The 23,435-nt window shown below is 37.0% G+C and overlaps 1 protein-coding gene across 2 annotated transcripts in view; it reads left to right on the top strand.

The window, feature by feature from the left end:
• Positions 1–23,435, top strand: part of TAFA2 (TAFA chemokine like family member 2) — a 193,462-nt gene that overhangs the window by 125,840 nt on the left and 44,187 nt on the right. For both annotated transcript variants that reach the window (XR_005818324.1, XM_040552121.1), the window contains exon 2: positions 8,409–8,515. Coding sequence is in view for 1 of the 2 variants with exons in the window: in XM_040552121.1 (XP_040408055.1) it covers positions 8,410–8,515 (106 nt within the window). In the remaining variant the exon portion in view is untranslated. The remainder of the gene's footprint in view (positions 1–8,408; positions 8,516–23,435) is intronic.

The raw sequence follows: 23,435 nt of genomic DNA, 5'->3' as shown, positions 1-23,435 counted from the left end.
TGTTTGACATTTTAATATATTTTTTATGGAAGTCAACATGGGTTAAAGTATTAGTGAGGAGTCTCACGTTCTCACATAGGATATCATAGACAGAAATGCTATGATGTGTTCTTTGAGGAGAGCAAAATGACTTGGAAAAAAACACTGCACTAACACACTTGGAAAGAACTGGCTTATTGCTTTCTTCATGAAAGAACACTAGCACTTGATTTCCTGTACTAACATACAAAAAAGGGATCATGGTATTGATGTAGAAATAAGTCTGGAAGCGGCTTCCTGAATCACTGAGCTGAACGTTCTGATCTTTCCTGCTGGCAAGTTACTATTTAATCCATTTCTTATGGATATATTTTTTGCTCTCACTGTGTTTATTTTCTTTACTCAGTCTCTCTGTTTCCCTTCAGCCTTTGCTTTGCTCCTTTGCTTTGCTGCACAAACCAGGCTCTTTTAATCTCCTGCTGGGTTACAGTCTTCATTTCTTTGATCATCCTAGAAGACTGTCTTATGTTTTGCAGGCCCAGTTTTTCTTTCAACAAGATGGTTGGCTAGAATTATATAGATAAATCTGGGTGATAGTTTAAGAAAATGCATGTTAACCCATCAATATCTTTATTAGAAACATAAAATTTAGTAATCTGTAAGATTTGTCTTTTTGCCTTGTAGTGGTTTTACCCTGCTGGACTCCACCACAACTGCTCTCTAGCTCCTCCTTTTCCTCTGAAGAAGAGGAGAGGAAAGTATGCTGGAAAGAAAAAAAAAAGGCTTGTGGGTTGTGATTTGAGATAAGGATAATTTAATTAAAGGGAAAAGGAAGAGGGAAAAAATAAACAAAGGCTGTACAGAAACACAGAGAGAGAAAAATAAAATCACTCTCAACTTCCCACCAATGAATGATGTTCAGCCATTCCTGGGAAGCAGGGCCTCGATACATGTAGTGACTGTTTGGGAAGATAGATGTCTTCATAATGAGAGCCCCCCCCCTTCCTTCCCCTGTCTCACCTTTTATTGCTGAATGGGACATCAGATGGTATGGAATATCTTGATTGATTTAGGTCAGCTGCCCTGGTTACGTCCCCTCCTCACTTCTTGCTCATCCCCAGCCTGCTGGCTCTGGGGGGTTTGGAGGGAGTCCTGATGCTGTGCCAGCACAGCTCAGCAATAGACAAAACACTGGTGTGATACCAGTGCTGTTCTAGTTACAAGTGCAAAGCACAACACTATATGGGCTACTGAAGGGAAACTCAACTCCATCCTAGCCAGACCCAGTACAACAATCACCTCATGTCACCTTGATCCTAAGGTACAGTTGGTGATCAATTAAAACAAACTAGTTGTTTTTTATATTAGTTGTTTCAAATGATGAATTCCCAACATATATCAGAAATGTCATTAATCTCTGATACCCCCTTTCAGTATTACTTGCTGTTATCACACTGGATCCACCTTTCAATTCTTAAAGTAATCCACAGAGTCTCCAGCTTAATGTGTAAGTTCCAGAGTGACACTGGAGAAAATGCTTCATCTAAATCCAGACAAATTATACCTACTTTATTTCTTTGTCTAGGAAATCAGTTACCTTATCAAAAAAGCTGTCAGGCTTGTCTGGCACCATCTACCCTTGCTAACACTGCTGCATTTTAACCCATGTTCTATTTACTTCTCTGGTTTTAATTTATCTTTTTCTTCAAAGCCTGTTCTAAGGTCTTGCAAACTGAAGAGGTCAGACTAATAGGCTTAGGCTTGCCCAGATCATTTCCGTGTTGCTTTTAAATATGGGCACTTCAGTTGCCATTCTCCACAAATATTTGATGCTTTCTCTGCCTTGATAGATTTGGAGGCTTATCTCTGCCACTGCAATGGCCTTTATGAAATCACAGTATACTTAACAATTCAGGTCTCAGTGAGACATTTTGTTCAAAGCCTATTGAACTCCTACTTTTTTTTCCCATTTAAACTTTTGATTGGTTAGTAAGATATAAATAAAGAAAATTTAAATAACCATCTACAAAAGGATCACATGTAAGATATAAGCAAATACTATTGCCTTGATGATTAAGTGAATAGATAATACCCCCTACAACTTAAAGCCCCTTAAGCCCAGAAACTGCAAAAGAAAGAGCTTAAAGTGGCATAATAATATCAGAGAAAATGATGCAAATTGGAGCCTAAGTACCTTCTGATACTGAACACTTAACTGTGAGAACTTATTTCACAAGGGTGTAGATCATCACTAGGCAGATTAAAGATAGTAGAATATTTTGGATGTTTAAGTATTTTGTATATGTTAGGCACATAAAAGCATAATAAATGGAAAGTGTAGGTACAGTGCTAGATTATTACTGTTAATTTTATACATTTATTTTCATAAATACATAGAAGTACAAAATATAACCCTACAGAAATTTATGACATTTTCTTCCTGCGTATTTAGTAATGTGCCAGCATCAATATTCATTCAAATGAATGCTCTTTTGCTTGTCCTGATGAAATGACAAAGAAAGAAATGTAATATATGTATGCAGCTAAATATATGTGTATTGTTTGAGTTGAAGCTGGCTAGGAGGACAGTACATTTCTTGTTTGTTCTTTCTTTGTTTTCTTTATTGCTTTCAGTTAGGAGTTGCATCTGAAAATTAATGAAGGTGAAAATTGCAATCAATTGTGTCTACAAAGAACTGGTGTTAATTTGAAAGCTAGTGAGATTAACATTGATAACACTTTAAAGGGAAGACCATTCATCAGTAACATATGAATTTTCAAGGCAATATCATCACAACCATACATACCCATTTGGAAGAAAAAGTTTCTTCCAAAAAAGTTCACATCTAGGTGGCCACAGAATTTTATAACTCTGGCAATTTAAGTACCCATGCTTATCAGATTTTGGAAACAATATGTATATGTAAAGTTAACATCCAAGTGTTATGAGATACTATAAGCATGTGTAATGTCTGTCTCCAGAGTTCCAGCTAATGGGAAAGTAATTAGAGTGTGTAAAAAACTGTCTATTTATTTATTGTGTATTTTCATGTATTCTATAACTTGTCACTTTTCAGATACTTGAGATATTTTCCTTCAAACTGTTCAAACTGTCTTCGTACAAAGTTCACTCTGTAAATACTTCTTCAAAAATACTTGTGTGCATCTATCTCTGTTTGGGAAAGTATGTGCTTAAATATAAGTATGTGCTTAAGTCACAGAGATTTAAATAAAAGTTAAGTATGGGCATGTATGTCAATCATATGCTTATCTACTTTTGCAAAGAATTAATTTGCCTCAGTGTCTTAAGTCTTACCTTTCAAAAACCATTCTTATGCCTTTAGACTAAAATTCTTCAATATGCTTCCACTACATTTTAGCTGAAAGTAACAGTGACAATGTTACCTGTATCGATCTGCCAGCAATGCTTTAACTATTTCTGAATATTACTCAATAGCAGGGCTAAGATCCCTAGTGCTAATTATCCTACGGATAGGATCCTGTGGATCCCATTAAAGGATTCACACTAGTAAATAACTTTTTGAAAAAAAAAATCAAAAAAACAAACAATCACAACCTACCACTTCTGCTTTGTATACAGAGAATTCCTGTCTGACTCCCATCTAAGACTTGCATACATTACTAATCCAACCACCTCTTCTCTTTCTTTTCTTACCCACTTAGATCTAACACAGTAGCTTATGAGAATGGGTCTGTAATTTTTCCCCCAGCTTCATTTCATAATCAGAATGCAGTTTGTGTCTGTTACAGGCTGTGATGTATGAAGCAGAAAGAAGATTGATTTTCACAAGCTACCATGTACCTGAAGTAATGAGAGTGGCAAATTACTTGTTCACTGAGCAAACATGACAGGAATGTCATAGAGGGAATTTATATATATGCAAATACACAGGGGTCACATCGGTGTTACTTTTACAAAGTGACCTTATCCACCAGAGGGGCATTTTTAAATCTGCATTAGCTTACACAGGAAAGGCTAAATAAAGCTGCAAATACCTGCATTGCGTGGGATGATGAAACTAATACAGCTAATAAATAATGTAAGATTCAACACAGCACGGAACATAATATAAATGGCTGCATTATTTCTGTAGGAGAGACGTGGGGGTCAGAAGTGATTTCTACTAATTTAGGGTTTCTCTGAAGTAGAAAATAAAATATTTGTTGTAAAAAGAAAAGTGAGAGAATGTGGGGCTAATTTTCTATCAATTTTTTGTCTTGCATTTTGTCAGGATTCAGCAGAGAAATAGGCTTACGCTTCTCTTTGTGAACACTTGCATTCAAAGGGTATACGTGTTTGCAGAAGACAAATGGATCTCACTGACACTGAAAGTTTCTGCATATGTAAAACAAGAATGAATGAATTCTGAAAAGCTTCACAGAATCTGATGCTTGTAAAGAAGAGAAACAAAAGGAGAAACAGAAAATTGCTGTTACTCTTAGGAAACAGATGAGAGTTTTATTTGTATATGAGCTCTAAGGGGAAGAATGAAAGCTATTATTTTCTTACATTTTTCCTTCCTCAACAATAGAGATTACGTGAGGTAATGTAATTATTTCCTAATAATTCCTATTTTCACTTAAAATAGGAATGCAAGGCAATTTAGCATTGGACATACAACGTAAGGCAACTCCCATGTGATTCTCCTCTATTTCTGAACCGTTGGCAAGGTGGCTGATCTCAAGCCCAGATGCAAAGAAGGAGGAAAGTAGAAACTCAAAAGGTTATGGAAGCTTCATTGCTGCAGTGGATATTGAAAATGTACATCTGCTCACAGTAGTTTTAGTATAGCCAAATAGCTGGTCCACATCTGCTGTTGGGAGGTGGCTGACAGTGAGATGGAGCAGTGATGAGGGCAGCCTGTGCAGCCTAATAGTGCATTTACAGTTGGCATCTGATGAACCACAGAGGCTGGGCAGAAGGGTTTCTGCTAACATGGTGATCTGCAAAGCTTCTCCGAGGCATCAGACATCAAATGTGGTTTCACCCTGAGAAAAAATCCTGCAATTTTTAAGTATTTTATTTTATTTTATTTATTTTATTTTATTTTATTTATTTTATTTTATTATTTTTGTCATTTATTGCCAAAACAGTCTATCCTTAAGTCCCTGATACCAGACTGATGATGGTCTAATGGGTACATCAGGGAAAGGAATGTTCTGGAGCAAAAAGTAGCAAATTCTTTGAATTTATTCATTGTGTTATGGTGTCGGTGAAGAGCTGGTCATGGCACAATCATCTCACACTCAAGTTATCACCTGTTTGAATTGTGCTGGTGACATTTATTTGTTTATTTTGAGTGTATTCCTGGGACCAACCACAAAAGGACCTATCTTTCTTTTTCCTTGCCTCTCAGCACATTGAAAATGAACTCAAAAAAATAAGCCTTTTATTTTCTTTTCTGAGTGAAAGCTCTGAGAATTCATCGGGCTTATTTCCAATATTTTGGGGCTAGAGATTGAAGGAAATTTTTGTTACACATAAAAATTTTATTTTTTTTTTTGTGTAAAACTGATTTTCAAATGTAAACATCTCCTATAACATGGCTGTTCTCAGCTTTGTTCACCTCTATCTTATATGGCATTACTGAGGGCTGTAAGGATCACGGTGAGAGAGAGGTTCTGCAGAAAGAAAGGAAAATAGGAGAGAAAAACGTCTCACAGAGAAAACCATTCAGGTTAACAGCTATAGTTTGTGCAGCTCTGAATCACCTCTAGGAAAAATAGACCTCATTTCAGACCTCATTTGTTCTATTTAACACAGCCTGTTATGTTAGTGTAATAATGGTACAGTAATAGACTGAATTTTATTTCCTGGATCCACTTACTTGACATGGAGCACGGTTGCAAGGGGCTAATAGTTATGTTTCAAAGATGAGGCCAAATGCTGCCTTGTTCCACTGTCTTCTCAATGGTACATCTTAGGCAGCTTTGCAAATCCACAAAAAATAACCAACATCACAGTTTCTGAGTTCATGTGGTAATGCATACACTGAGATACTGAGCATAGGTATGCTCAGTAGTCTCTCCTTGTTATCTGTTTGCCTGCTTTTTCTCAGAACTGGGAAACCTGGCAATGGCAACCAGCCCAGGATTGCTGCATCAAAGCTGAAACCTTCCTTTGCTTTGCAGAACAGCCTCTACTAGATTCATTGCTGGTTTATTCCCTGTTGGTGTGCTGGGCAGTGGGGAGAGGTTTGTATCCTCACTCTTCCACTTGCCCTGAGGGGCTGTTGTTCACAGGCAGATAGGTTAGTTTTCTCTTTTTGCTCCTACTGCTACTGTTGTTTCATTGTGTATTTACATTTACTGCTGCTCATTTTCTGCCAACCTCGCAGCACAGAAAGTGAATCCTGCATCGGCAGAGAGTACATGAAGTGACTGCATTAGAGTCAGCTTTGCTTAATGGTGCAAGTCCCACAGGGCTTTGGGTAGGGCTTTGGGTAGGTGAGGAAGAAAAATTTGATAGTAACGAGAGATGACTTGGCACCAGCATTGTAACAGGTGCAGTAAGAGAATGAGGGAGTGAAAGAGTTAATTCATATTCTGTTCACAGCAATAGCTGTGGAAGAACATATGCTGAATGTGCATTCCAGTTTAATCTTTTTTGTTCTTATCTACAGTGACAAATAATATATTTCCCTTTAGCTTTGGGTGCTTCTTAAACCTGAAGGTGATGATGAATATGTAGTTTACACTATGAAGGCACTGGAATCAGTGCAGGAAGGCAGAACTTGGTGTGGTTCGCAGCCCACTGTGACCTCGGCTGTGATTATTAATCAGTCAGGCTTTCAAGAGCACATCCACAATCCTAGATACAGCACTTGCTTATTCCTCTCTCTTTTTCCTTGATAAATGTGGTATCTGATCTTCTGGGAAACATGCTATAGAAGTGTGACTTATGTCTAAGGATGCTGAATTGTATTTGCTCTGAATTCAGGTTTAAAGGGGTTTGGAATGCTCCTCAGTGGGTTGTTAGTTTGAGTCGTAAGGTATTGTTGCACATAGCCTGGTGTGGAATCTCATCAACGTTTAACAAGATTGTATCCATGTCCTGGAGAGCAAGGTAGACAAGTTTTGGGAGAAGTGGTCTGGTTATGAGTCTGGGAACTATGAGCTGGGTTGTGGGGTGTTGCAGCTTGCCTCAACAGCATGTAGTGTTTTGTTAGAAAGCACTTTGCTAAGAGGAAATGAATTGCTTTGAAGAATTAAAAAGAGTTTTGGGACTTTGAATGGGCTACTGGTTATTTCTGCACTACAGCAGTCTGCCTTTCACAGAGCTTGTTGTTGCCCAAGAATTGTTGTACATGAACAAAAAGAGATACTTTCAAATTCTTCCAGACTTTTTACGAATATAATGGGAGACACATGTGCAATCATACTGAAGCAATGAAGTTTTTTTTTTTTCTTCTCAAAGAGAGAAGGCAGCCCAGCTCCAGGCATTATAAAACAGCAATAATTTTGTTCAAGTGATCAAGTTTGCACCTTTGCTAGTATAAGTGATGTGGAATAGGCATCATTGTTCTATTGACTTATCAGCAGAAACGTGACCATTGTGCAGAGCTGTTTCTTAGCCAGCTCCCTAGTGCTCTCCTACAAAGAATGAAAAGTGAGAGAAGGTTTCATTGTTATACCTCTTGCCACTCTGAAGAGCTGTAATACTTAAGCACTAGAGCCTATGTTCTTGAACTTGTCTTCTTGGCAGGTGGAGAGGTATTTTGTCTTTGAAGGAGGTTACTGAGAAATAAGCCATGTTACTGTGTACTTGAACCACCACAGTAGCTTGCTGTCACAGTGAAAACATCACTGAAGACAGCTGTGTGCAATTTCTGTGGGTGCAGTAACTCAAATTCTTTCATTACCCCTGGACAGATAGGAGAGAGACTAGAGAATCTGCCCTGTTTGGGTTTGTATTTCCAAACTACTCACATCTTCCTAACAGGATTTCTCCTGTGGGCACATTAATGTAAATGTTGGAGGTCTATTCAAATCTGTTTTCTCCTTGTGACTCATGGGCAGAATCCAAAAAGAGCTGCAATTCCAAAAGCTAAAGATTCCACTGCACATGGGCACCCAATTGACTATGACTGGCCCAAATGCACCGGTGGAACTACACTGTTCAGGGAAATCTTTTGCACAGCTACAACTGCTTCTGTATTGGTATAAACCTGATGCATGGAGGTGTTGAATTCTCCTGGTACTGACCAGGGTAGAGGAATGCTGATAAACCAGGGAGAGAGGTTGTACTGATGTTGTATATGACATAACTTATTTAGAGCTAAGCAGAATATAAGACTTGAGGGATGTCAACCAGAAACTTAAAAAATTCTTGAATTCTCCTTAATTTAAAGAAAAAAGTAAAAGAAGACTTAAGAGAAATACTTATTTTTGTGTATTTTTGTTTGCAGGATGAATAAGAGATACTTACAGAAAGCAACAAAAGGAAAGCTGCTAATAATAATATTTGTTGTAACTCTGTGGGGGAAATTAGCATCTGGGGCAAATCATCATAAAGGTAAGAAATACTTTTTTTTTTTTTTTAATTGTATTGTTGTATCTGAGGTTTCTGTCAACAAATTCAGAAGTGTCTGGTTTGTGGGACATTTTTTTTTTCCCTAGTGCATATTTGTGTGTCCTGGTATTGGTTCACAAATCAGCATCTAAGGGAGGAGATTTTCAATGGATAGACTTTTATCACTTTTTTTTTTTTTTAATTTAAGTATTTCAGAACCATTTTCAACATTCTCTGACTTCAGCATCTTCAGCATTTTCTTGGTCACTTTCTAATGATGGTACAGTTGAAAAAATAGTAAAAGAAGACAGTAAAGTAAAGAAATCAAATGATAAATAATGCTTCTATCATAAAAATAGATATATTAGATAATATCTATATGTGCCTCTGAGGAATTCCTGGAAAGAACCTTAGAAACATGTATACTGATACTGTATGTAGTCTTCTGCCAAGGCTAACTTCATGGACAATGTGTGTTGTGTGCTTTTTTCATCATGAATAACAGACCATTGTTTTCCAGTGTTGTCCATCTCCTGTGCTTCATTCCTAACACTGGAACAAAAACTAGAGCTAAACTTTAACAATGTGAAGTTTGTTTCCTCTTGGTTGTTCCAGCCCTTACAATGTATACACACAAGGGCAGGACAAATACCTGTTTAAAAGTTATTACAATTTATTTATTTATTTATTTATTTATTTATTTTTGGTGTGGCTGTGAACCCCAAATGCAAGAAACAGGGTCTCTGGATTCATGAACTAACATCTTCTTGTATGCCAATAGAGCTTGAAATGTGATCTGCAGTATAATATGATTTTGAAGTCTACTTCTCATGTTCATATAGTGTCTGTTATCTGTTCATCATCTTATGTGAGACCAGAATAAACTCTAACAACTTAAGTAAAGGAAGAGTGGGACATATGTTTTACTAAGAGCTCAGGAGTTAAATACTACAGAATGATTCTAATGAAGCAAAACATTTTATCTGACTTCATTTTATAATGTTCCCTTTGATGAGAGAATTTTGTGAGCAGGTATTTCATATATCTAGCTGCTAGATATTTTTCTGCAATGTGAAGATATTTTTCTTCAAAATACCTCACTGTTTAAAAACTTCAGGATGCAGAGGAACTTTCTGCAAAGTGTTTTGTGAGTTATGATTTGACTACAGTCAAAACAGATTTCTGATGCAGTCCTGCAGGCCACCAGAGATAGGCATCATGCCAGAGAGGAACCATGCTGGCACCTTTTCTCAGCCTTTGTTCTCTCTCTGAACTAGAATGTGGATTTGTGCTCTAGCTTGCCAGTTTGGTTTTCTATTGGAAAAGAGCCAAGATATCTTAGCATGGATTCAAATTTATTCTGTCTTTGATTATCTTTCTTTAGAAATCAAAAAGCCTATATCCAAATCATTTTGATTCCATCCACAAAGGGTGATCAAGATGTGTTTGCCTCAATCCAATTCAAACGTTGCCAAAGTATGTTTGCCACTCTTGCCAACTGATTAATAAAAGCTGTCAACAGGTACTTCTTGGAAAAAAAAAAATCCCAAGGACTGTTTGGGAAATCAGTACTTCATAATTGAAAATCAAATGATCTCCAACCAATTTTAGCTTTTCAGATGTATTTAAACAAGGGAAACCATAGAAAAGCCATACAATTTTTAAGGTTATTAGCTTTAGGAAATTCTTTACATTACAGGAAGTTAGCAAAAAGATTTGTCTTTAAGCTGCAACTTGTTAGGCCTTTAGCAAAATATATGAAGAAGTCTTGCAGGGAACTATAAAAAGAAAAAATATGGCTTGAGCATTTGATTTAGAAAAGCAATGATTGTGCATGTCCAGACTATTTTAGAATGAAAAAAATATTCATGAGGATCTTGTTTTGTAGATTTAGTAGTTCTGCGAAGCAGCTACAGTCAAGGTGTTTGAGTGTATTATTATTATTTTAAAGCACAAATCAGAGATAGGCAACTTAACTATCACTGATAGTCAACAAGACTGGGAGTTTAACTTCCATTGGGCCAAACAAAATTTTCCTCCTGCTCTAGAAGCAGAAAAGGGAGCTAAAGTGCCCTCAAGGAGAACTTGGCACTGTTCACCTTTGCCCAGTGTCCACATACTGAGAAATGTGCGAGTTTCTTCAGCAATAATTATCCCTAGCATCATTAATCTTCATTTATAGAAGTCCTTACTAACATATTAACATGACAAACCCTAATGACTTTGAAGGAGCCCCTACAGTTTTACAGATCAATAATCTACATTTAAAAAAATCTTTACTTTCCTATTGACTTAGTCATATTATGCATCAGTTGCACCAACTCTTAAACCCCTCTCTTTTTCTGAAGACTAAAGAAAAGAGAAAAAAAAAAAAAAGAAGGAATGATCATGTGTGTGAAAAAATGTTTAATGAGCATTCTGCTCTCCAGACAGACTTCAGCTGACTCTGACAGGCTTGTTGGGCTTATTTCAAGGATGTGGTACAAACAAGTAATTCCAGGCCAGCAGCAAGAAAAACTGAGGCTCAAGCAGGGGATAGAGAACCAGACTAGGAGGTTGAGTTGAGGCTGCAACCACCAAAACTGCAGTCTGGGATTTCAGATTACAGTTTTTTGGTGTCAGGTGAGTGAGTGGCAAGTACACCCTTTTTTCTCTTGAGAACACTGCCTTACAGACAGTCCTGTTCCCTTGTTGTCTTTGCTGATTGTTAAAGGTCCTTCAGTCTGGACAGAAAGACTAAGAGCTAAAAGAAATAAGCACTCATGGTGTTCAAAACAAAACACAAAGCCTTTATTATTATTATTATTATTATTATTATTATTATTATTAATTTTTATTTTTATTTTTATTTTTATTTTTATTTTTATTTTTATTTTTTATCCTGTATTCTGTAAAGAGGCAGGAACTCTGCTTTTTTCTTTTCATCGCACTGGGGTCTTTGACACTATGGAGATGTGTGCCTTACCTGAGCAAGTGTGTCTATGAATCAGCTCGCAGTACCAGACACATTTGTGCTGCAGTAGCTGTGTATGAGAAGACAAGTAAAGCGTGGAATATCAGTATACAAAAGGATGTTGTCAAGGTTATGAGTCTGAAAACTGATATACCTTGAGGGTGGCTGAAAGATTTTTACCTCAAGAAATCCATAAGGGTATTATAAGACTGATCCTGATCCTCCTCATTGCTAGCTCTTGGAAAACAAATAAACCTGTGCAAACATATCATGTTCACTGACAGATATGGCAGGCAGGCATCAGTTCAGCTTCACTGCCTGCTTGCTCTTTCTGTCATAGGGAATCATGAAATGATTTGGTGACCGTTGTAACACAACCTGCTTTAAGGTTTCAGGTGTAGGAGTGGTCCTTTGGAGAAAGAAATGTACTCTTTGTATGCAGTCCTTTGTAGGCAAGAAGCTATCGTGAGACACAGTTTCTAACTTAAAAATAAAAGCTCTCTCAGAATTGGAATTTCTTTGAGCTTTTTGTGATTACTAAGTCTTCTAATTTGATAATACAACAAAATAATGTAAATAAATTAAGGATGTTTTATATCTGACCATAGTTTAATAACTGTCAAAATAGCAAACAATAAGCTTAATATTAAGTTTTACATCCCCGGACAAAATTAACATTTATTCAAAAATATGGCTAATCATGAATGCCTACCTGCATAGGGGAAAAAAAAAAGTAAAAAAAAAAAAAAAAAAAAGTAACCAGAAACCACTCCAGGTAGATAAAAAATATAACTGAGTATTTTTGAACTTACTAGATGAAACCGCAAGATAATTTAGTTTCATTTAAAATATTTCACTTAGAAGCTGAAATTATTTATCTGATGTTTGTCATGTAGTTAAAACAAACTAAATTCCTTATAGTTTGTGACGCAGAATTGCTGCTCCTACTTGTCTGTGAATTTGCACTAAATTAGGTAGAAGTTTGAGGGAATGTCTTGGAGAAAATGAATCTTGTTTTCTCTTTTAAGTTGTGTAGCTTTTCTGAAGCCCAAAATTTCTGAACTGGTGAAACGAGATAGTGAGTCACTGATGCTGCTAAAATAATGGCAAGAACAAGCTTTGAACATGAATGAGATGCAAAATTGTGACATTATACTCGAATTCCTGCCTTCAACATCAGTAAGCTGGTCAATAGAAGCTCCTGTTTAAAAGACAGCATTTGGGGTTACTGCCCCATCGAAGTGAATAAGGCCAGTTTGGACCTTCTTTGAGGCCAGGGTCTGGCATTCTCTCCACCCATACTGAAATGATAGCAGGATAGTTCAGTCAGAAGATTTTTGGTCTGAGTTAGATTACCTTTGCTGTGAGAGTCTGCCTTTCTTGGTTGTCTTGCTGGGGCAGAAGTACTGCTGACACCAGTGTTGTGATGTAGGATATAGCCTGTGCCATGAATGTGCCTGGGGTTTGGGGACAGCTATGACTATATAAAATGGTAGCAGCAGCGTACTTTCAAGAGGTGTTTTTTGACATGGCTGGACTTTCATTAGCCGTCATCCTTTTGTCTGATCACCAGTTCTCTTTCCTTTAGATTGTGAAAAGAATACAAATAAAAAGTGCAGGACAGTCTGGGAAATCCCAAGGAAGTGGATGAAAATTTTAAATTTTTATGGAACTGAGTTAGAAATGAAGATTAATTGTAATTATTGGCCTCAAGTGTTTCAGATTCTTTGGATAAGTCATCATTTCTGTTTGCTCTGGAAGAGCTTTTAAGTCTTGCATCTAGATTTGTCATGTTTTTTATTAGGAAAATGAGCCAAAGGGTTGCAAGCCCTGAATAAGGCTCCATACAGTCTAACAGAAATGCCACATGTATTTTGCATTGTGAATGTAAATGTTTTTTTAGGGAACAAAGCCTCATAGTAATGAACAAACGATCAAATGTGATACCTTAGAACAAACAGTATGGGTGGAACTATGACTGGTTCTGGAGAGCCATTGGAAGGACTTGTGGCCCTTGAAGGCAAATAGGGCGAGGCAAGTTTGTTCTTTTGGCTTCTAGCGCTCGGTGGGGTTCTCTTAGGGAGTGCAATAATGCTAACACTGCGCTGAATCAGCATGTGACAGTCTCCTGACTCTGCCTGACCCCTGGACTGTGGAATTGATCTGTTCTGAGGAGAGATAATATAGCACTTTGTTAAAAGGTATGGTAATGGCCTGTGTACATTGCCTCAATGCCCTCGTATTTGATCCTGCACAAAGGGTAAAATTCACTGGTGATTTAGGACAGCTTTCTAGGTGGCTTAATGGGTGATTTATGTCATATTTCCTGTTTCCTTGTATCTCAAAGAAAGTGTGAGGGACTTGAGGCATGATGGTGAATCTCGTGCAATGCTTTGCAAACTCTTAGTGTTGTGAATTGCACCTTAAAGATACAGTTGATTATCTGATCCTTGCAGTACATTTTCTTCTAGCTAAACTTTCTCTTTACAGTTATCCATTGACTGACATTTATCTCATCACCCTTGTGTAACTCTAATATTATACATGTGATTCCACGCTTAGCACAGATGTCAGTGTTTGAAGTCTAGTACTGGCTTGCACGCACTGGGCTCCCTGGACGAAACGTAACCATAAGTATCATATATTATAGACACATGTAAATGTTCCTTTATATACTCTATGTACTCTATATTATAGACCCATGTAAATGTACCTTTGAAGTTTACTAAAGATGATGCCTAAGTGGAGATGATTCTGAGCACAGATGACTGGTTCTGCTTATTTTTCTTCCTCATTTGCTGTTTGCTATATATTTAAATCTGAAGCAGCAGAGCAGAAGGCACTGCCTTGTGCTGACTACTTGCTACAGGCCAAATGAAACTTCCTTGAGTGGGCTGGGAGGAAGCCTCCAGAAGACATGGTTGGTCAGGTAGAAAAGGAAAGAGACTGGTTTGCAGAATGCCTACAGAAGGAACAAAGACTTGGGGATGGCTGAGAAGATCAATGAACAGACAAATAGCTAGCCTTTTGAGGTGATGGAAAGAAAGGTACTTAAGGAGCCATATGTGACTGTGTTGAAGGTTTCTGCTCTGAGGGCAGACTTGGAGAAAATAATCTGTCTGATTAAGGGCAAATTTGTTTATAATTTTTTTTTTTTTAAATTTCTGTTCAGCTTTAATCAGCACCACCGAGTATTCTCTCTATTAAAATATTTATTTATTTATTTATTTATTAATCATGACTTTGAATTCAGCCCTGCTGAAGTTTTAGAGTATTCTGTTAAAAAAGACCCACCAAAAGACCTGTGACTTACTTTGGTCTGGTTGCATTTTGTATGCAAAATGCAACCAAAAGTTCTTCAATGTTATGTAAACTGGAATACTGCAGAATATGTATAACAGTTTCTACTGCTGAGAATCACAGTGGGGGTAACAGTCATTCAGAAAAGCAGATGAACGACTATATCCTATATCAGTCCTTTACTCTGGTGTCTTGTTATTGAGTTCAGACAGTGCAGGTTTTTGGCAGTGATGTTCAGAATCTTGGGTGAATACCTACAGCACATTGCAGCTATATAATGCTGTCTAGCTTGCTTTATTTAGACAAAATAGGGGGTTGCCTGTCTTTTTGGTGTTTGAGATCTCTATTTCTAGTGTTCAGAGTCTCAATATCTAGATAAGAATAGCCCTAATTGAAATGTGGGAGTCCTCTGAAGTATTCAAATTTTTATCTTTTTATAGAAGTGTCTTAATCATGAGGCTATACTGGTTTAGTATTAATGTACCTCCATCCTTTCTGTTGAGGATTTTACACTGTGTAGAAGGCAGTATTGATAATGCAGAAATAGTGTATTTGCATTGAATTTTAAAAGCAACATCTACTGCAGAGGACATATCCAGGTCAAAGAAATCCCTCCTTCCAGCTAAGTAAGAACAAGATATCCACATGCTCCTTCCTGAAGGAGACCTATTGGAGGTAATGGCATTCTCTGGGGACATAAGAAGTGTAGTTTGAACATTTCTGAGCTAAAGGGTGCACTGAATGCAGATCTCCCAGTTCCATGATACGGGCTCTAATAGGAAGGATTGGCAGCAGCAGTACCATGTCTCTCAGTTTGCACTTTTTGGAAGTGCCTGTACTATAGCATTTTGTGAGGGATCTGATCCCATGGGTAAATTGTATGCATCCAACATGTGTCTTGATGTGTGGGCCTATCAAAGGATGTAAAAGTTGTTCTCCAGGTTCTTGACTGGAATTAGGTGAGAGAAAACTGTATTTTTAGATGAGGGAAGTTGCAAATATGCAGAGATGTGTGTGGATGCATTAGGAGCTATCAGGTGAGGCTGGAAAATGTCAGTGGAGTCTGTCAAAATATTAGATGGAGGCATCTACTCCTCTATTGTTGACCTGTCAGTCCTGCTTCATGAAAATCTTTTGTCATGTTTGCTAAATGTGCTCAAACATAGATAATCTTATCTCTTGTGGAAGTATGTCCCAGAGATAGATTCTCTTAAATGAGAATGCTTTGTCCGCAGCTTTCACTAACTTAATTCTGAGTGTAATTAATGTTTAAATATAGAAACAAAGGAATATGATAGTCATTTTAGCAGACATGGGGAAGAAAGCTATTAGATGTTCTTATCTGGCTTCAGCATTAATTGAAACTTTCAGTTATATCAGGATCAGAACCTGATCCCAAAATTGCCATTTGCTTGAAGATAAAATAGAACACAGTCAGTTAAACACTTTTGTATCAGTATCTGTCATTGCAATCTAAAATGTTAATACAATATCTGTTAGAATTCAGTAAATAGTACTCCTTGGCCTTCTGCCATGGTATAAAAGAAAATAATTTTCTCTGATCACCAAGATGCCAATAGTTCTGATGGTTTATGGGGACATATGTACAGAAGTCATGGCAATAGCAAAATTATACCTATTTTTTCTCTGTGCTACCAGTTCCATCGCCGTAAATGGCTGCCTTCATTTTTGTCTCCCTTTCTGCTACCACCTTTAGGAAAAAAAGTTGGCTGTCCTTGAGGTAGCCATGGAGAGAGAAGCTGGAGAGTTGCAAAGAGATATCATGCATTTTCCTTTATACTGAACACTTTTTTTTTTTTTTCCTTTTTATGTTTGGTTAGTGTTATGGATTCTTGATGCTTTTCTGAGATAAGTGAAAAGGAAGTGCATAGGGGTTCTTTATTTTGGGCCCGATTCTGTAATCACAATGTCATTTTTTTATTAGCTATCCATGAGTGAGTACCCAGAATCTTTTCCTTAAATACGTTCAGATTTTGTGTTGCAATGGGAAAGAGATGATTGCACAAAAGACTATAATCTTGTAAAAGTTACATACTTCATTGATTTTACAGTTAGAAATACCAGACTTTTTAACGTTTTTCAGCCCTTTCATTTATTTCTAATGTTATCTTCCCTTGGGCATCTAGTCCACCAACCAGATAATTTTTTACCTGATTTCCATTTTGGGAGACTAGTCTTTCCCTTGCTTTTTTTTTTGTTAGGAAAATACTGTAGGATGTCAGGACTGGAAAAACACTGATAGGTACTTTTCTATTACTTGTCCTATCATGAGTAAATATTGATCTTTTCCTAATACTGGAATATGATCTACTTTTCCAGTTTCATATTCTTGATTTCAAACTAATCCTGCTGATTTGTTATGTATACTAAGTAAAGCATTCTGCTAAATGTATCTTTTACTTAAGAAAACATCATGCTTACATTTGCATGTCATGGTTTTGATGGACTGTGTTTTGCCACAGTTTTGACCACAAAAATAATATGAAAGAAATTTTTAGACCCCTAGATAGTAGTGTTTATTAAATTTATCTTGTTTTATTAGGGCAGCTATAGGTCAATTTTACTTTTGAATTAAAGTCTAGTCTTATGATCTCCTGCACTACTCCTCAGATTTTCAACTTGCATTCTATACACGCAGTGATGACTACCCCATACATATTTATTGCGCACACCTGTTATCCTACTCGGGGGATTTCACATACTGAGGTTAGGGGGTTTGTGCTTGGAAAGTTTTGTCCCACGTGGAGATTACTTCTATAGCATCTGGGGGTATGTTAATCTAACTTTCATCTGCATTAATTTTCTGCTGATGATGTCTAAAGATGCCCTTCTCTCTTGACACTCTTCACTGAATTTACTCTATAGCAACATTAAGTGATTGCTTGTACAATGTCATATTTTAGAACAGCTGTTCTTTAGTCATGCAAGTGCCAAGAAAATGTTCAGAATCAGTCAGCTATTCTGGGGAATAACAGGAGAAAAATCCTTTATGTGTTTCTGGGTTGCAATTTATAAAGTTTCCTCCTGCTACAATTTCTTTAGTTTTGTTCTTTGGGGGATTGGGAGGGATTTACCATTTTAATGCTCACTGCGGCAGTCTTCACTGTAGCTGAGATTTGTAAAAGATCAGGGGATTGATCTGAGCTGAAGCTGCACAAATGAACAGCTCCAAAGCAGCAAAGCCTGTGTCTGTATGCATGCATATGTGCATGCTTATGAATGCAAAGATAGGAGACTTGGATGAAAGAGAAAAATGCAAGGTCTTCACTGATGAAATAGCTGATGTAGACAATTTCAGTGTTTTTAAAATACTTTTAATTTATTTATGATAGCTTTGCAAAACATTAAGTGCTTTTCAAACATAACTGAAGGCTTGGAGAATTATTCATATCTGGTTTTAAACATCTCACTTAGGTTCTCTGAAACACCTTTCAGAGCTCATCTCTTTCACAAAGAAGGTGTTTAAACCTTTAGTCTAGGTGTGAATACTTCCCTGAAATCATATATCAATGAGTCTACAAACCAGTGTAAACAGTCTGGAAATTTTGGAATGTCTCTTAGCAGGAGGACTCTGTTTGGATGTTGTTCTTTTATCTGCCTAAAAAGTCTCCTTCTGTTACGGAGTCATAATGTCCAAATAAAATTGTAAAGATCTTATTTTATTTCCACCGTTCAAATGGAGTCATGTGTTACAGGTCAGAAGCCAATGAAATTTGGTCTGTGATGGGTCCACTTATATCTGCATAGGATACGTTGAGAAAGTGTTGGTTGTAAAACCTATACTTGTCATTTGCTTCATATCTCCTTGTTGAGCTAAAATACACAGAAATACAGGAAGAAATATAGAAATTTTCAGAGAATAATACTGAAATGTTACCTTCACAGCTCAATTGGAAGGTCACCTTTTGACATAGAGGTGACGGCGACTGAGAAAAACTTACTTCTCTGCATAGGTGGGAACAAAGCTACAGCATACTGACTGGAGAATGGAGGCTGGCTTGGGGTTTAGATGACAGAAACCAGGAAAATTATAAAAGAGCAGTCTGCTTTGTGCAGCTTTCTTTTTCTAGGCTAAGCAAGAATTCTGTCTGTAGTGATGAGGAGGCTGAGGCAGGAGCTGCCAAGTCTGTCTTGTTCTTTTTTTTCCCCATAGATTTGTATAACACTTGTACTAAAATTGTTCTCAAGTAAATGCAATAGACTTAGAATTCTTTTTGCAAAATACTTCTGGCTTCAATATCAAGTGTCCTTGAATGACTGAAGTATAAAGCTGAATGCATAGGTTATTCTGGGTGAATGAGAAGCTGTGGAAAGGATATGCCAGAGAAAAACATTGTTAAGTCCAACACAAATGTTGGGTGCATTCTACCACTGGATTTTCAGGTGTAAGTTATAAGAATTGCTTTGGCTGAGTCTGTGCTCCAGGACCATGTGTGAGAGGAGAGTTAGGGCTCAAAGGAGTCTGTCTGAGTTACTTGGAAGGTCAGAATAGTTCTGAACCCAGTATTTGAATCCAGGTCTATGTATGTGTCCAGTGAGAGGGGGGAGCAGGGTTAAAACAGGTAAGACTATAGTTTAGTTTTAATGAAAAGAATGAATCATAGAAAAGACTAGAAACAGCATTAAATCCTTCAGTGAGCTGAAAGGTTATGCAAAGCCAAAGTTTAGTTATTTAAAAATGACAACAGAAATCATTGTACCTATGAACAACAAAATGAAAGGATTTTCATTTTGAAAGGAAAATAAAATCCTTATTCAAAGCTTTGCTTGGTTTTGTTATGTTATGTAAATTTACTACCAGTTTCAAAAAAAATTTCTGGTGCTAAACATTCATCTAAAATGCATTGGCATGTGTCAGATTAACTGTGGAAATTTTGTAAAATGGAACCCAGAAGGTGTGCTAACTGCTAGACACCACAAAGTGGAAAGTAAATATATTTCCAGCGACTGAATATTGAGAAAATAAGCATCTGGAAGCAATGGGAATTTTGGATTCTTAATTGCATCATTCACACCAGAACATCTGCCAGAGATACCAAGAGCATGTATAACTGTATCTGAGAGAAGATATAAGTTTAAATAAGGAAAGAGGAAGAGTAAAATTGTGTCGTCTTCTTACACTGCTGCATACTGTGCATATGAAGGCTTTGTTAATCTCTCCTTTCCTTTTCCTTTTGGTTCAAAATCGCTTTAGGAAAATGAAAATACAGTTTCCATGAATTCCAATACTTAAAGGGGTCTTATAAAAAGGACGGGGAAGGATTCTTTGCTCAAGTAAATAATGATAAGAGAAGGGTGAATGGTCTTAAATTAAAAGGATAGATTTAGAATGGAGGAAAGGAGGAAATTCTTCACTGTAAGGGTAATGAGGCACTGGCACAGGTTGCCCAGAGAAGTTGTGGATGCCCCATTCCTGGAGGTATTCAAGGCCAGGCTGGAGGGGGCTCAGGGGAACCTCATCTAGTGGGTGGTTTCCCTGCCCATGGCAGGAGGATTGGAGTTAGATGATCTTTAAGGTCGCTTCCAACCCAAGCCATTCTATCATTCTATGACAATTGTATGATGAGATGGAACAGCTAAAATGTGAGAAATTAAGACGATGAACATTATGCTTGTGGACCATTATGGACAGTGCTCAGCAGTCTCATCTCATCCTAATTTTGACTTTCCAGTTTTTGCTTCACATCATTAGATGTGTTTTTCTGCTAAGCAATTTGAGGACAGTATATATTTCCCACCCTCCTTTTGTAATGACATTACCTTCATTACATTTTCCTGGGTTTACTCTGAAAAACATCTTTTGTAGAGGAAAAAGACTGAAAAAAATGAGCTTACCTACCATAGAGGACTTAAGACATTGCGCTTCACAGATATGAAATAAAACCTAAACTTTCGAGAAAAAGAAAAGATTTTTAAAATGGAGCCATATAATTTTTATTTTTATTAATATTTTTTAATACCGGAAGGACCACTGCATATTATTGCCTCTAACAATGCCACATTCTAGAACAGCTGTTCTTCAGTTATACAAAATGTTCATAATCAGTCAGCTATTTTTGGAAATAGAAAAAAAAATAGTCTTGAAGTATTTTTAGATATTAATAGATTATTAACATTTTATGTTCATGTTATAGGCATTTTTAACTTGAGCTTATATACAAAAGCCAAAGCAAAACTCATTGAGTAGTCTGAATAGCACATGGAAGTCATATTCCTATTTTTTCCAGCTTGTGGTTTATTTCATCATGAGTGACATTTTTTCACCATAATTTTTTGTCAACTTTTTGAAATAAACAATGCTAGTCTGTTGGTTACTATTGAAAGTAAATACTGAAAGTACTTCTAAAAATAATAAATTTGTTGAGGCAAATGACTTCCTCCAGTCTAGTTCTTGCTTCTATAAGCAAAGATTTCTTATTCTACTGAGGATTTTTTAACCTGTATATATAATAATTATTGTGAAACACTCACATTTAAAACCATTACAAGAATTTGCTCAAGAACTAAACAGCAGTGTAAGGCAAGATCCTTGATGTCAGAAAAGCTCTCCCAAAATCTGTTCTATTGTCTGAACAGGTCTGTAGGAGGGATTATAAACTAATTTGCTGTTTTCCTTGGTGCTAGGAATACAACAGTTTACACTTAAACAGCATGATGACACTGTAACATTAAAAATATGAGAAAATGTTATATTATGGCTCATCCTAATGGACTCATTGTAGGAGAGGAGTGTTAAACTATAAAATATCACTCAATTTTTCACAGCAATGATCACTGGGAGGTAACAGTTTCAATAGCTTTAAATGAAGTTTTTGTTTGGCATTTATTTTGTACTTTATTTATCATATGGAAAAATCTCGTAGGTTCATGCATAGCGAAAATAAATAATTAAAGAGGAGGCAGATGAGACGCATGAGATTTTTTTCTTACAAACAGCCTGCAGAAAAATGTGGAAATGTTATTTTACAGTTGTAGAGTGGGATTTGAAAGCTTCAAACTGAGTCTGTGTCCCCTTATTAAAATCAGTTTACAGTGAGTAAATAAATGAATGATGTATTTTACATCCAGGAAATTTGAGATTTTAATTCCTTTTTTTTTTTTTTAATTCCTTTTTTTTTTTTTTTTGAAGGAGGAGGTTCATCATATAAAGAGAGCTTTGAAAATTTGTCTAGATATGCTGCTCCCATAACTGGTAACATTTTAAAAGCTCCTGAAATAATAGCTAGGAGAGTGTATTCCTCAAATGTCCTTTTGCTTCTTCCTCTGACTTTGGTGTTATATTTGGACCTGAATGTCACCCCTCTGCTGAGTCTTGGCAAATGTCTGAGATCTTAGAGGTCAGCTTTACAGTGGGGGTTGAATCAGTGGATATATTTTAGCTTTTTTTAGTTATACACCTATATTATCAGTGATAAAGTGGATGTGGTCATAGAGCAGTGACCTTCTGTTAGGTCTGTTTCAGTGTCATGGTAATACCAGATTCTTATGGGGGCAACCTCCTGAAAAAAATTACTAACCAAAGACCAACTCAAGAGCAAATTCCTGTCTCTGCTGATTTATCTCTTTCCCTTAGGGTTTTGCCTTATAATGGATCAAAACCACGTCCCTCGGGGAGGGATCCAATCTTGCTCAGTTATAAATTGTGTATTTCCTCCTGGGGATGCTTCTATCTATACCTCTGCATTGATTATATGAACATATCCAACTTAGATTAAATACCAAAGTTATAGATATCCAAGATATGGAGATGTGTATCTTTGCTTTTGTGGAGAACCACAGAAATCTCACTTTCTCTGTTGTTATAATAATGTACTAAATGATGGTCTAAAGACTCAGAAAGTGAATAAAAATGCCTGTTGTTTTTTAACCCAACAGGCAGCTAAGTACCACACAGCTGCTTGCTCACTCTCCCCAGGTGGGATGGGGGAGAGAATCGGAAAGGTAAAAGTATGAGAACTCATGGGTTGGGATAAAGATGATTTACTAGGTAAAGCAAAAGCTGTGCATGCAAGCAAAGCAAAACAAGGAATTTGTTTTCTACTTCCCAGCGGTGGGCAGATGTTCAGTCACTTCCAGGAGAGCAGGGCTCATCATGCATAACAGTTTCTTGGGATGACAAATGCCATCAACTCAAACATTCTCCCCCTCCTCCTTCTTTCTTCCGGCTGTTATTGCTGAACTTGATGCCATGTGGTATGGGACATCCCTTTGGTCAGCCTGGGCCAGCTGTCCTGGTTGTGTCCCCTCCCAGCTCCCTGTGCACCCCCAGCCCCCTTGCTGGCAGGGCAGCACAAGAAGCTGAAACGTCCTTGTCTCTGTGTAAGCTCTGCTCTGCAACAACTGAAACACCGGTGTGTTATCAACATTGTTTTCACCAAAAATGCAAAACACAGAATTGTGTGAGCTTTTATGAAGAAAATTAACCTTGTCAAAACCATGACAATGCCATGGTGTGTTGCTGTGTTAACATTTTGTATCCTTCTACTTAGAGATTCTTATATGCCAATGACTGTAAATGTATGCATATATGTAATACTTGATAAAAATAGGGAGGGAGAAAACTCTAGCAGTCTCTTAGGTTTGCTGGCTTCAGATGCTGCTGTGTATTGCATTCAGAGCTCTGAACCTTGCATGCACTACTGAAATTTG

The sequence above is a fragment of the Cygnus olor genome, chromosome 1 (genome assembly GCF_009769625.2).
Source record: "Cygnus olor isolate bCygOlo1 chromosome 1, bCygOlo1.pri.v2, whole genome shotgun sequence".
Classification (NCBI taxonomy): Eukaryota; Metazoa; Chordata; class Aves; order Anseriformes; family Anatidae; genus Cygnus; species Cygnus olor.
The sequence above is the reverse complement of the archived record's forward strand: the minus strand, read 5'-3'. Positions and strand labels throughout refer to the sequence as shown.